General features: G+C 33.5%; 1 protein-coding gene across 12 annotated transcripts in view; it reads left to right on the forward strand.

Annotated features, from left to right (window-relative positions):
* Window positions 1–16,140, forward strand: part of LOC119067469 (collagen alpha chain CG42342) — a 221,188-nt gene that overhangs the window by 183,547 nt on the left and 21,501 nt on the right. For 5 of the 12 annotated variants that reach the window (XM_037170460.1, XM_037170461.1, XM_037170468.1 and 2 more), the window contains exons 2-9: window positions 4,476–4,546; window positions 4,748–4,783; window positions 8,178–8,213; window positions 11,531–11,566; window positions 11,652–11,717; window positions 13,290–13,358; window positions 15,207–15,260; window positions 15,507–15,583. In XM_037170460.1, coding sequence (XP_037026355.1) covers window positions 4,476–4,546; window positions 4,748–4,783; window positions 8,178–8,213; window positions 11,531–11,566; window positions 11,652–11,717; window positions 13,290–13,358; window positions 15,207–15,260; window positions 15,507–15,583 — 445 coding nt within the window. The remainder of the gene's footprint in view (window positions 1–4,475; window positions 4,547–4,747; window positions 4,784–8,177; window positions 8,214–11,530; window positions 11,567–11,651; window positions 11,718–13,289; window positions 13,359–15,206; window positions 15,261–15,506; window positions 15,584–16,140) is intronic. The other 7 variants (XM_037170464.1, XM_037170463.1, XM_037170462.1 and 4 more) reach the window with 6 other exon arrangements.

The raw sequence follows: 16,140 nt of genomic DNA on the forward strand, positions 1-16,140 counted from the left end.
AAAAAAAGGGCCAGTAGTTCTGAATTTTAGCGAGCCTTCGAATCAATTAGGTGAGTTGAGTTCCGGTTGTGAATGTCAATATTGGGAAGCAAGAACACTGGACGCACAGAAGTGAATATTCAGTGTTTGATTAACTTTTTTGTAATTTGCTCCCTAATTACTCTTTCTGAGTCGCAGCTCTAGTTTATACTAAAAACTACAAAGGTGACACCTTCATTTTCAAATATACAAAAATTGCTGACAAGTGGAGAATTCGTCAACAAAAAACAAGCCCTATTGTATTATGATTGGATTTCATAAAGCACTAGTACGATAATGTTTAAAACATAAGAAGAGCCCGTACGAATAACGTAAGAAATACAGCTAGTGTCCATAAAAGTCATATATCTTGATGAAACTACACTGCCATCTTTCAATCTTTCGGCTTAAAGTCATATCTAAACCTTAAGTAAACCACCTTCCATTAAGATTGTTTACAGCAATATTTGAGACACTGTACGAAGTCGATTTTATAAATGACTATGTAAACAGCTATGTACATCGTACCATCAACACCTACATGCAGCTGCATATCACTAACTATATGTGAGCATTTTACAGCTAGCACATTGCCGAATATGATTTAATATACCTCAATTTAGCTGTATTTAAACGTCCATAACCGGGATGCTCGAAACACCTCGAACACATAACCAATCACCACTTTCCGCTTTACAGCAAATTTTTGAGTATCAATTCTACGAGTCATATCATTTTTACCAAAATCCAAAATGGCGGCTGGCTGCCATTTTGGTAGGTAATCACGCTCAGTCCCTGAACCCTAACATCCGATCTTGTGATCGGTTTGTGACTATTTTTTTCACTGATTGGTATTGTCAGTAGCTTTCATTATCCCTTGACTAGAAAAACCTTGAATGGCGCCACAAAATAACATTTTTCCTTCCTTACTTTCCTTCCTTCCTACGTTTTACTGAAACTAAGGTGCCAGCGGACTGTGCGACTGAAATCGTTTTTTTTTTTTTGCTGATTTTGCTTCCCTGGGTAAGAACAACACGTTTCGCCTTGCTCATACATGTAAACATGACTTATAATTATAAGTTATAAGTGAGATATGTCAAGTTGCGCAAACTCACTATTCGAAATCAACATGTCACAAACGCTACAGTAAACGCATAAGACCCTTGTACTTCGTACGGATCTAAAAATCATTGAAACGTGAATGAAAGCAGTCATATATAGTACCTCGCCTTGTAAGGTAAAATATTGTGGCACTAATGCTCTTTTTTAATCAATCAAATAGAGTTTACACATTCGATGAACTGCAAAATTCGCTTTCAACTTCCATTAACAATCTCATATCTACATGTTGTTACTGGCACCGCATCGGCTCCGACAACACACACTGACACCCTAAAGCATATGAAATATTGATGTTTATTATGTCACTTTTGTCTGCCTCTTGACCTACAGATGCTACCGTTCGCATTGTTGTCACCTCTGGCGGATTCAAAAGTAACAGATGACACAAACGTGGAAAAAAACTTATTTTGATTAACACAATACTGCAGGGAATTACACCTGACGGGAAAAAAGGTACATCCTTGTATACATCGTACGTTGGATATTGTTTTATTTTGCGTAACAAGGCATATCGTTGTTTCGAAAGACATTCGAATGGGTTTATTCGTCATGGCAATGCGAACGATGAACTGTGAATTTATAGCCTCAGTCTGCGAGACATTAATTTGAATTTATCAGTTGGTGCTAAAGCTTACAAACAGAATAGCAAATCTTTTATAAAAATCAATAGACCGTCTAACACATTTAATCTTACAAAATGTTACGAGTTTCTGATGGAAGTGAAAATGGTCTAAAAAGCAAATTTCGAAATAAAATTTATTCCAATTGTAGCTCAGATTTTGCAATATACACAGCTTTATGTGGATGGTGTGATTGAATTCACTTGCTAACAATTTTTAGATCTCAATTTAATCAACCGTACACTACTCCTCTAATGCAAAACCGTATCCTGAGGGAATAATTTCTGTAACACCATCCGTAACTCATCAAATGAAAAAGCTAAAAATATATTAGAATAATGATAATTTCGTGCGCCTTATTTCATTTGTTATGTATAGAAAAAAAGTAACATTTAAATAACTTCCACAAAATATTTAGAATTCAAATTTATTCCGTTTTGCAGACGGTTAAATCAGTGCCAGCAAAAGTTGATGATAACTGGAGATTGAGTCAAATAAGATGTAGCAGAGTGAATTTTCCAAACAAAGTTTTTTTTTCTTCTCTCTTTTCATTTCGTAGTTGTTTGGGTATTACACAATGTATATAACTTGAAATTTAACTCTTGACTGTTTCCTTTGTGTGGAAAGAATATCGTTTTTCCGGAGTTTTCTTTTGACTCGATTGAAATATATGCGAAAAAGACAATGCAACGCAATGGTGAATAATTGTTGCGATTTTTCTGAATGCGCTTTAAAATGCAAAATGTGTAAGAAAACATTTATTGTCGCTCGCTTTGGTTATATCGAATTTTTCATTTTTTTTTTATTTTCATATTTTTATCTTCTGAATAGTTTTTGTCATTTAAAATTTATTGTCTTTTAAAGAATGGAGACGTAATAATTACTTGACTCGACACTTAATTGTAATCGTAAAAGTTTTTTATTGTGATTCTGACATGGAATTGCAATAGGTTCTAATTAGAGGGGTGGGGACGTTGTTTTTTTTTTGTCTGGCGAAAGGGTTCACTAATGGTTAGTTGGAGAAAATATTGGCTTAGAGCAGATGACAAAAAAGAAGAAAAACTGTGGCGCTCAGACATTATTTTACACCATTAAGAGTGATCTGTTGAAGGATGTATGAGGTCAGAATTTTACTGTTTCAACTATTTGAGTAAAAATATTTGGTTGGTTGTCTCTACTGGTTCGGAAGTCAAGTTGAGCCGATGGTCCAGACTGCACTTGTAATTGGCTGTAAAAGGCTGTTAGTGAGATCTCTAAACGAACAAATCAAATCAAATAAACAAAAATTGAACAAACAGTCGTCTCTTATTTTGACATCTGCATGTATACTTCATTGCCAGAAGTGCGTTGACAAATATAATTATCAAATTTCCTGATTTTGGAAGCATATCATCACAGTGTCGTTATTTTACTCGAATGGATTCATTAGATTTTCGGCTGTAATTAGTTTTATAACGACAATATCTTGCGAATATGCAGATTGCAGATAATTTTGAGTAAACAATAGGTGGACAAAGCAGTATCTAATGGGTCTAAACTACAATGCACAATGTTTGATTGAGTTAACATTGTCCCTAAATGGACCATGCATATTCCACTACAAATGTAGAACCAAAGAACCGGAAATGAAGTATCGGTAACAGGTTAATTTAATTTGTCTGCTACAGACAATCGGAAACAAAATATGTCATTTATTGAACCGTTTCCTTTGGAGGCACATTTTATGTAACATACATCCATACACTAAGCTGAAAATGGATTACACTCCAATCAGCTTCAAAATTTAAATTAATTTTATTGATGGTACTCGACATTATTATATGTATACATATACGACCGATTCTGATGATGACGGTGTATTGTGCCAGCGAGAGCGGATTTAAAACAAGAAAACAACATACAAAAACGCAATTGTTTGCCAAAATACACAAGAGACCCGTTCGGAATTGAATGTAAGGACGTACGTAGACATTCATTGGCAAATGGCATTTTGTAATTTATCACTCTCAATTTTCCATTGAAGTTTTCATCGATTTATGTTTACCTTCACATTGTGTGTTGTGCGGAGAATGGTGATATATTTTCACAAAAACCATTGACATCATTGTTATATATAGAATGCATACCGCTTCGAACATGCCATATTACATAACACGAAAAATAAATGTATTTGGGCAGTATTATGTGTGTATGGTTGGATAATATCCATTGGCATATATGAGCATAAATACAGTGGCTCTATATGAATATTATGTATGCGCGTGTGTGTATATAAATTGCCATAAGTATATCAGTTATATACATTTTTCACTCCATAATGAATGATTTTGTTGCCAGATTTTCGTATTTATTCAACGTATTCAGTGTTAGGGATCAACATTATGTATGGCCTATCATCTGATATTTTCGGAATATTTTCGGAAAATAAAATGTTGTTTTATATTGAATGAATTAGTTTTTATCTGAACAATCCGCAACAGCAATGATTTATTTTGGTTGGCTAGATGAAAAGCCGGCTATATTGTAAGCGCTTCATTTTATTATCAACGGAAAAGCAAATAGAAACCGTATATGGAAGCGATCTAATGAAAACAAAACCCATGATAATAATAAACATTTCGTGTTTGCTTTTTGTTGAAATATTGTTACAATTTACGTTGTACGAACTCCGATTAAAAAACTCATTAATGCAACACTTTTGTTTCCATTTTTCAGGTCCGCCCGGTCCACCCGGCAAACGAGGGAAGAAAGGAAAGAAGGGTGACGCTGGTGAACCCGGTCCAGTTGTAAGTTGAATAGTTGTTATTATTGCTTTGTTTCGTAGAAATTTTATAATCAAGATTCGTACATACGCTGGTAACGGTTTATTTCAAACTCAAACTGTTCGAAGAGCGTTGACAATTTTTTTGTGCTTTGTTTTTAAAATTTCATTTGTTTTTTGTGTTTTTTCGTTTTTATTTATTTATTTTGAAAATATTTATTTACAGGGTCCTTCTGGTCCGCCAGGCAAAAATGGTTTTCCGGTATTTAGTTTTTATTTATTTACTTTACTGATAAATCAGAAAAAATAAACTCATCAAACGTTTGCCATAAAAATCATATGTTTAAGGTAACGCATAGCATGCCGATTGCGTCATCTTAAGACAAACTTTCAAAATACTTCAAACTAAAATCGACTGAAACGTCGGATGTTTGAATTAAAAGATTTTTTTTCACTTTTGATCAGCTTTGTTTTTAGGTATAGATCGATCTACACAACATCTTTCCCCATTTTTTTTGTTCATTAAAATGACCTTGACCTTGACCTATGGATGTTCATGTACTTCTGAGATAACACATATGTCAGTAGTAACCGAGCAAAGTACAAACAAAAAGACCTTGAGTACTGACTACTCAGCAACATAGATTTTTGTAATAATAGCATTGTACTAACAGTAGCAGCAGTAGTAGTTACTACTAGTTAGAGGGGAAATTCAAGATTTTCCATCACACGTGGATAAAATACTGCTATTGTATTAAGGCCACAGTTTTATCTTATGTCACGTATTGTTACAATGTTAACAACGGAAATTTCTGCCACGTATTGTTACAATGTTAACAACGGAAATTTCTGCCACCTTTGTTTAGTGTGTTTCTCAGTCAGCTCATCACATGAAGCCCCATTTGCGTTGGTATACCAGCGCATTTAAAATAAAATAATCTCATTCCGCAGCTGACCCATTTCAATACCAATTTAGTTCTATGTTCAATGGAGAGCTTGAAACGTAAACTTTATTTAGTACTTATGTTTCGATCTAAAACGACCATTATCAAATCTCCCTTTTTTTGGAAACTAAAGCTGGAGTCGCACGTATACCGTTTAGAAAATAGTTCAAAATGAATGAATGAATTTTTGAGAGAAAACTACGTACTAAACGGAGGTAAAAATGAATTGTGTTTAATTTTTACTTTGTTCACTTGACAGTTGTAGCCAAGGCCTGTTTTCAGAAATTTAATTCCTTCAAGTTATGTAAGAATTTGTAAGAATTTTAAAGAATTTAATTCCATAAACTGACTATGCGTCTTAGTGTGAATACAATTTCAGGCACGAACAAGAAGAGCCTTAAATGTTGCATTGAGTTCAGTTAAAGAGACCTAATATTGTAAATGCATAATAAATTGCTGCATGCTCTAACTCAAATTTGTGTCCTCTGCGATATTAAAACGATTACCCTCACGTCGCATTATCCCATTAAATCGTCCGTCCGATCGATTTCAATTGAATCGAGGTTTAATGACACACAATTTTAGCCCAAATTTGAAATTTATGAATGCATTTTTAGCATTCAAATGGTTGCATCAATTTAAAATGCAAAATCAATACATTAAATAAATTCACAATTTTCTATCAACAAATTGCTTAATCATCATGGAATTTCATTTTATAATGCGTTAAATCTCTACACATGCCACCGTAATAAATAAAATTATCCCTGCAATGAAATCACTTAAAACATTTCGATAAATCGCAACTCACTTAAAATTCCTTCTCTGGATGAATTCATATCAAGCGCTTACGTAAATATATCTCATTAATAAAATGCATTTTAATTTTTGTAATCTGCTAAAACATGAGTTCTTTTCCATTTTCTTTTTTCCTTCTCTTTTTTTTTATTTACAAATCGATTTTTTTCTTATAAAACTCATTACTGTCCAAAATGACTGGTGTTCATAGCACTCATTTGGTAATATCTGGTTGGATGCAACATTACCAGACATTTATTTGAAATTATAATTTTTTATTCATTCATCAGGTAATGTAATGTTCCAAACACGAGATAAATCATTTACACGGAAGGGGCGAGTCATCTTTAAATATTTCCAATTTATTATTCCAGGGAATTATTCACATATTTTCTGTGTGAAGAGTTATTGTGGTTTGTAAATAATTACACACAAAATTTGTTTAACAAATGACAATCTAGATTTGTTATTTTAGTATTTCGTTCTTGTTGATGTAGATCTAGATTTTTATTTGTTCAACGAAATTCTTGTGAATAAATTACTTACCACAAAAACTCCCAAATTAGAAAACATGTCAAATTTAACTTTCCTCTCACTGTTTCCAAAGTGTTCGCCTTAACCTGTCAGAGACGGCAAGCATATTAACAATTTTACTATGATCTATTACTTCATTTGATCAAAGATTTTCAAAGATTGATATCAGTAATCTTTTACTTTGTTTGTTTTGAACACTTTTTTTGCTCATCATTAGTCGGAGCTTGACATTCATTATTGCTTTCGTTGTCTATAGCAGATGGCAGCCGTCTGTAACAGGTTTTTAATAGAATATATAAGCAGAGACTCGTCTATTTTTGCTATACTGATAATGACTGAAGAACAAATACAGTAAAGTGCAATCAAATTACCGCTGAGTTTCAGCTGATTTTCAGTTAATTCACTTACGGTTCTACCACTACCACGCGCATGCATAAATCCGTATAAACATTCATAAGCAGTTTTGTTTGCCATGAGAGGAACCAATTGAAAATCAGCTGAAGCGAATATATGTTAATGTTCCAGATGAAATTATAACTCGATGTCATAAATTACTATTTTGCAAGCATTTGACAACATAACGTATGCGTAGTTTCATGTTTATTTGACGACGTATACAGACATAATCCGGTCTTAAGGGTTAGATTTTATGCACGATATTTTTACAAACGTCACATTCCCGCACTAGTGCGTTAATATTTGTATGAAATTCTATGTCTACACGTCGGTGCGGTTTTTTCTTGCACGAAATCACACTCTTAAAAACTTGTTCTTATAGCTTTTATTACTGGTAATGATTAGATTTAAAAAATGAATTTCTTGAAATCTTTTTGAAGATGGTAAAGTATACAGTTTTCAAGGCGATTCCTACCGCTTTACACCAAAAGCTCCTCAGGTGTTATTATTATATGCTTTGGTCAAGTTTCGTAAAACTTATATTAAGTTTTTGTAATACTGAGCCGCTTTGACGACGCTTTAAAACGGGATCAACTGTTGCTTGTTGCTCTAAAGGAAAGATTTATTTTTCACATTTACTTGAAGGGAGTCACACTACCATTAAAACATAAACGACAAAGGAAAACCAATATTGTTAAGACTTTTCAGATGTAGATACTTTGTTGACAACGGGATTCAGTGGATAAGATTACGTTCGGGACACTCTCATTTTTGTTATCCCCTTCGATTATTATTTAAAGAGAGTAGATAGTCACTGGCTGATAACTACATTAAGAATTGTAAAAGCGAAGAAATCAATGTTGTCAATTTAGAAAGGAACTATAGGTACAATAGCTACAAAATTCTAGAAACAAAACGAGCCACCTCCATTGATACAATTTTACCAATTTTGATTTTTGTTTTTCATATTTTTTTTTAATTTAGGCGGCAAGAGGTCCCAAAGGTGATCGCGGTTTTATGGTAAGGTTACAGAACAGAAAGTATTTTAGATAAACGTAAACTGGACATTAATCTGTAGTCTTTGTCTAACATAAACGTCTAACATGTGTGTTTGTAGGTGTTGAGGTCTTAGATGGTAAACTAAATTTAATTTTCAATTTTTGTGTTTTACTATTAACAATATTAATTAAGTAGAAACCGAAAACAAAAGTCAATAAAGTGAGCTCCAATAAAAATGTTACTATTTTTAGTTTCGGCTTAAGCTGATCGGTTGTTGTGTTTTCATGTAACATACATCAGTGTAGTGAGAGAAATACGCTTGCACAGAAATATGTATATGGTAAGATAACATCAAAACGACCAGATGAAGCAAAAGCATGAAACTGTAGCCTTCAAAGTGAAATCGTTTGTACAATGTATCCATTCCAGTTCACAAAAGTTTTTGCCGGAAAAACCTTATGAAACCTTATGAACAAAACAACAATAGACGAGAACGGCATCTAACCAACAAGTTTTTCCCAATGTGTTATAAATTCTAAATTTCGTTTTAAATTGACAATGAAATATATCCCTCCCATACATCAACATTACAGCATCGACAAATTAATTATGTTCAACAATTAACATTCTATTTTCTTGGCACGCTTGTCTACCACAAAAACAGAAATTTTCTCCATCTCCACGATGGCGAAACGAAACCCTATACACACAAATAATATAACCATTTCCAGCACACAGTGCCCATCACACAGTACATCTTTTCCACCGAAAACCCGATGTACAACTCTTTCATTATATTATCTCCAAACAAAATATCGCATTTTAGTAAACTAATTTACAGAACATCATATTGCATTGTCCAAGTTTTCAAGTTTTCATTTATGAACGGAGTTATATGCATACATACTATTTGAGTATATACATATAGCGTACAATATCCGCTACTGCTACCCATTATCCCCAAGATTATTCTATTGATTATACTTGTGGATTAAGATCTTAAACTTTATGAATTGTTAAACGCTGCTCATCTGCTATGTTCCTATGTTATATTTTGGCATAACATCAAAAAGGCTGACTTAACGTTATGCAATATCAAAAACATCGTTATATATAGCCTATACACTGGTAATAGTAATACTATCAGCCATAGAGATGAAGCAAAAGATTTTCAATTAAATTACATAGGGTCGTCTCTTTATTGTTGAAGTCATATGGGGATGTATAAGTATTTAGTAGCTTATATTCCGTTTGATGCTGCTATTTTGTACGTGTGTAACGTAGACATATATATATATATATATATATATATGTACAGAGAATGGTCTAGTCCCAAATGGGTTGGAAAATGAAAACTAAAATATTTTTTCTCTGTTCTTTTTCTTTCTATGGAAAATTTGTTAAAGCGAAAATTGGGGAGTTAACGCAAAGGACTGTCGATGGGCGGAAAAGTGACCGCATCGAGATTAAAATGCAAATTATTTTTTTTATTTGCATTTTTTTTACGCCATATTGGGGTTTAGTTAGCGTACTAATAAATTACATTTATTTGCAGCGCGGTATGTTGAACAATACGGTTTTATGTGTAGAAGGACAATTGAGTCATTGTTTTTTTTTGTGTATTTATTGGTAGGCTTCTCGTTACGTTAAATAATCAAAATGGAAATTGAGTTTTTTTTTCTCATTTTATTGAACGGAATAGTACAATGGAAAAAGCTTAAAACGAACGATTGAGTTTTATTTTACAGCAATAAAATGGTTCATAGTCTTGTTGGTATCCTGTTTTAGACTTGTTGAATCAATAACAAAAAAATTCCGGACTCTGGTCTTTGAACAGCTTTTATGCTGCGGTACTCAGAGATAAACCGTTTTGTTTTAAATTAAAAAATGGTGGCGTGGTGGCCTAGGCAAAATGTCGATCAACATCGCATGTTTCTATAGTTACGATCTACTTAACCTTTCAACACTTAGGGAAAGATGTATAAACGAGAAAGCACAGCGGAAGTAAATCCTGTTCTATGTTTACATATTTTTAAATCTGCCAATTTATGATGGAAAAACACGTAGGACCAATGACAATCCTACTCTACCATTTTAATAATAGTCATGAACCACTAAGTGCATACTTTAAAATTTGCTCCAAACTCTTTTCGAATAACCAACTTGATAATAAATTAAGACTTAAAATGTCCTGTCCATCCTGTGATTTGTCCTTGAGTATTATTTGTTCAAATACAACAGGCAGCAGCACGATGATGTTATCTTCACTGATTTACTCGCAAGAAAATCCTTTTCGTCAAAACAGAGATTTAAAATCCTTTACAAAATAGCTCGCAAAGTAGACAACGTTTACAGTTGCATTGGTGCAAACACTCGAAAAAACGAAAAGCCCGCTTATGATTCCCTCTGTAAGGATTTGTTTCTGGTGGTCGTCGTATTTTCTGCAACGATGGCGTTATATACCTTTAAAACGTTAACATAAAATGAAAAATGCATCACATTTTTCACACGAATAACCTTTCTGCAAAGTTCGTATGTACTGTATACCTCGGATCCAATTTGATTCAAAATGTGAGAGAAAGTTTATTGCACCAACCTAAATAACCATTAAAGGATGAACGGGAGATAAATAGACCAAAAATTTGAAACAACTCGTAACTTGCTGTGATGTTTGTAAAATGCATTTGTCTCCCGATATTATGTCAACCGCACCGTAACAAAGGCTAACTTTTATGTCCAACCAAATATGAATATACTGGCACTCAGGAACACCTATTGCTCAGCTCGTTGAGCTGCTGTCGGTGAAAGACATCTACAACTTTATTCTCGTAAATTTTAACATATTACAGTGTTGTTATGGTTGTTTGGCTTTGGTAAATATTGGCTAATAACAGGAAGAGTACATTATTATACCAGTGAAGGAATTTGATATCACGTATCCAGATGAGCAAAAGAATCCGAGTGCTTTAGCCCGAGGTACGTTTACTCATCGTGGTATGAGATATGAAATTATTTCACGAGTATAGTACGGCGTACTTTACAAGCGAGCGAAAGACTTTTTCCTAGTGAGGTAAAAAGGCACATTCCCTCCCAAGTAAAGTAAAAAAAATGAATGATTGGGAAAGTATAGGAACCTGCCACTATAACAAATAAACTAACATTTTTGCAAATTATAAATTATTAGCTTTGTCTACGATAACTGTATTGCACTAACATTAAGTGTTCGATTTACCGACTTACAAAATATTGATAAGAAAAACCACATTTCATACCTTCATTGCATGCGGTTATATATACTACATATATATACGAAGTATACTAAATCGATATATTTTTAGGGACCGATTGGATTAGATGGACCCAAAGGCGAACCTGTAAGTTTTTTTTTCCTTCTCTTATTTCGATTCAAAACACAATAAATGGAATACAGTAACTTAATGCTAAATCGTTGCTTATCAGGGACGTCCTGGCGAAAAAGGATCAAAAGGTGAAAGTGCTGGCATCGATGTTTTCCAAGCGGTTAAGGTAAAATTTATTTCATGCTTTTCTTTCAATTCAATCATTTTTTTCTATTCGAATATCCTTAAAAACAGATGAGAGCATAAGACGTCGTTGACGTTGTCCCCGTACGAACTCGTACACCAAGTGCTAAACGTTTACACGTTTACATAGTGCAAAATGTTGCATATTGAATAGTTAAATGCAAAAACGGGACATATGACATTAGCGAATTATAATAAAAATGAAATATCATTGATTCAGCTTGGTTGCGAATAGACAAACTACATTTTTTGGTTTAACTTACCAAGAAAATCTTGTAATGACATTGTCAGCCTACTTGAAGTGGAGCTGAATGAATTAATTTTCATTTTTCCTATAAGTCGCTAATGGAACTTGTCCCGTTTTATCACTCATTAATTAGTGCGAAACTAGTACATACTGTCGTAAAGAAATTATACGTGAAAATTGAAAAAGATCACCTGAAAAGTCTTTGTAGTCGTACAACTTACATCTTCCCCTGTACCTCACTCCGAGGTCTCTATATATCTTTAATTGATATTGTCGGTACCTCTAATTTTCTATTACTATTGTTTGGGACGGTACTTGTGTGCCACAGATCCTAAAAATGGTCATTATAGGCTACGCATTCGACCTGTTTTTTCATCGTCGAACTTGAATATTTAAAATAAAAATTGCTACAAACAGCTCACTTAAACCAATTAGTCCCCATTACTTCGTACCACACTACCAATGCAAAAATACAATTTTTGTGCGCCAAGTTATTGTGCATGTTTTTGTCGATTGTAGGTAGGCTACTGTTCAGTGATGCCAGTAATAATTCATCCATTTATTTTCGAACTAGTTGTTGGCATTGTTCATTAAATAAAATTAAACTTTCATTCAGTTCCAATGGATTCGGTCGGAGACCTGTGATATATGGCCGCTATTTTTTTTATCCGCCAAACCAAATTTCCAATAAAATTCCGAAAATTGAACAATTGAAATTATATTTTTGTCGGAAATGTGTTTGGAAACATAAATTTGTTATTTGATTCCTATTATGGTGAATATACAGCGATATAATCGGTGAACAGCTGCATAGTATGCCGTATTTTGTATGCACCAGTTAGTTCTATAATCAAATATTCGTTTTTACTGATAAGAGTTTCTATTGTTACAGTCGTACACTTAGAACATGCACAAAAAGCCCTTCTATCTCTCTAGAAATAAACGCAAATACAAAATGCAACACGAAAATTTTATTCAAATTCAAAAATTGTTGTTATGTTGACGATGTATATAGTACATACCAGCGCCACGCAACTGAAATAACAAACGTGTGCATTACACACTGTGCAAATGTCTAATTAGATTTACGTGATCGATTAATTAGGAAAGGTATTCTTGATAAATTTGTAACTGAATTTCCTGCTGTGCGCTTTATTTCCGAATTCCATTCTTAATAAATTATGCTCTCGTGTTTCATTACCGAAAATTTCATAGTTTTGGCCTTTTCTTTTCTTTTAAACAGTGCGTAGTGTTATAAGTAGATTTTCTGTGATTTTCTGTGATTAATGAAATAATTCTTAATACCAGGGTTTAAAGAGATCAGTTACGACACTTCGCGGAGGATCCCTAGGCTACGCCGAAATTGTAGCAGTTAAGGTAGTTAAATTTAAAGAAAAAATGATTATTTATTGTCGTGTTGTGGTGTACTGTTGGGTAGACGTTTGGTTTTTTTTTAGTATTTTTGTTATTTGTATAGCTAGTTTCATTATGTAGTTCATTGGTGCGTCAGAACTATTTTTAGCTGTTTTAACAAATTGAGAAAACTCTGCATGATATTAATGAAATTTGTTGTGGTCCCAATCTATTGAGTCAATTCCTATTTGCTACAATTTCCATTATCAATGTCTAGCACGTTTACCAGAAGGAACTATACCATCACAGGCCGTCAGTACCTCTATGACAGCGAGAAATATTTGTTGCTTTTTATGTTACATTAATTATTGATTGTTGTTTCACGTACAATTAACTTTTTTGTGCTGTAGGGAAATTGCGATTTACACTTCCTATAAGTTGTAGTAAAATGTAAAACTTGAAAATTATGAGTAAATTCTTCACACAAAGTATATGATTTGATGACCTCACTAACAGCTTTCTACTGCCAATAACAACAAGTGCAGTCTGTCCAACGTGACTTCAGAACGACACCTGGAAGTATGTACTTTGTGATTAAAGTTAAGTGCTTAATTGATATCTAGTCTTCATGTAGGCTAGACATATGCACACAAATTCATCGTATTTGGGTTATGCCATACGAGCCATTACACCAAACACACTGCAACTTCCGAAATTATGAAGCTTGAGTGAACTTTAGGACGTTACCAAAGCGATACAGTCGCTAGAAAAATTCCATGTGAAATTGTCTGACACGGGAATCGAACCCGGTTCATTTAGATGTAATACTAGTATGAAACCACTGAGCCATCCCGTCCCAATATGGAGGGACAACTTATAATTTTCAAGTCTTACGTGAACTTATCAGTTTTGTGGAAATGAAATTAGAAACATTCAATTAATAACGCGCCCTTTTTTGTAGCATGCGCAAATTATTCCATTATACAGCCAACGACCCACTTATATTTTTTTTTCATATATCCAATTAACATTGACCCATCTCGTCCGGTTTATTTATCCATTCAAATATGAATGGATGCCTGGTGCATAACAGATTCCGATCTCCCGGAAATTAAGCAATAACATTATTAATATACCCAATTTGTAACGAATGTTGCGAACAATTGGAATTATTTTATCAGCTATAGTTGATCGTAAAATTCGTCCGGCTGTCATCATGCGAAAATTGGGATTTACACAAAATGTGTAATGACTGCGTCAATGAATGATTATTATGTTCCCGGGCTGACCGAAAATTTATTGATTACATCCTAATCGACTGAATTAGTCAACGAGCAGGATAAAGTTACATTTGATTCACTGGACCAGCTGTGGAAAATGGAAAAGTTTCTGGATCGGTTGTGAATCCTATTGGTCTATTTACTAAAATCACAACGATTATTTTCGGTGGAAGTGTAGTTTGATGACCTACCTACCTAGTCTGGCGGTTGTTCGATGCAGAAATGTTGATTTGTTCTTTCTTTTGGCAGATTTAATATATTCGCCGATAATTATTTCAACTAATTATGTGAAAATTGCCGCACTGTCTCGTTTGGTAATATCGGTTAAGCTTGATATGTTTTCCATTCCGAACATATCCACATTATTAACAGAAAATAATAGAATATCTGTCTCTATTTAACTGTTATAGACTCATATAATTTTCATTTTATCTTGTCTACGGTAGAATTTCATATTTTTTTATATATATATACGTTGGCTATGATTATTTGTTTCATTTTTTTATATTTTGTATTATCATTTTTAATATTTTTTTTATTTTTTATCATTTTTTCTATGTTCTGTGTGTTCTGTATAAATAAAAAATAAAAGGGATTGCAAGCTGCGGGGCATAATATATCAGCTGCTACTGTTATACAATTAAAAGTAAGTAGTTTGTTGTGTGGAAAACGAACTAAACAAAATAATATATTTCACACGTATGGCCCTTCTTTCCTTTATTCTTTTTGCTTAATCATCCTAATAGTTTTGTATGCTGTCTAGTCGTCTATTATTTGCTTGATTTTCATTTTTATATCTTGTTGTTCTATCGTTAAAATGGTGATGGCTATCGGGATGACTGTGAATACTTTTATTTTGTTGATAAAATTACAAAACTGCGTTCATTCATAGGGTGAACCCGGCGAACCTGGACCTCCTGGACCGCCTGGACCTGTGGGTATCGCTGGAATACCAGGACTGGACGGAAGGTAAGTCATTAACATATTGGATTAGTTTTGACGGTACTCATAAGGAAATACTTAACCTACTTTCATAGAACTTCACAAAATTTATCAACCCATAAGTTAATTTTGCTTTTAAAGGTTTTGACGATAAGAAAGGTAGTTGACCGTGATTTGAGGTAACGTGACACTTTTTAACTTTGCACGTCTTCTTCCCGAAATCCTCTGATTATTATGAAGATTGAACATTTGGCCTCGTAATTAAACCAAAAATAACTATTTTAAATAAATTTCATTAATTAAAATTAATGTTTTCTGTGAGCCAAGAGGTGTGTGAATCGTGATTTCCATATAATCCATATAAAATACATGAACCGATAGTTGGTGGTAGTCGAAACGCCAATACGCAAATGATACGTGATTTGTGGTAAAAAATGTTTACTTGTTTATGTTTCATATAAGCCAAATATCGGTTGGTTTTTGCGTCCTCAAAACACTGTCAACGACCTTATGATAATTTATTACCAGAGCCTGTCATCTGAAAATTGATCCTTGATGAATACTTTTGCCTTTAAAAGACACCT

Source organism: Bradysia coprophila, assembly GCF_014529535.1.
Source record: "Bradysia coprophila strain Holo2 chromosome X unlocalized genomic scaffold, BU_Bcop_v1 contig_12, whole genome shotgun sequence".
Taxonomy (NCBI): Eukaryota; Metazoa; Arthropoda; class Insecta; order Diptera; family Sciaridae; genus Bradysia; species Bradysia coprophila.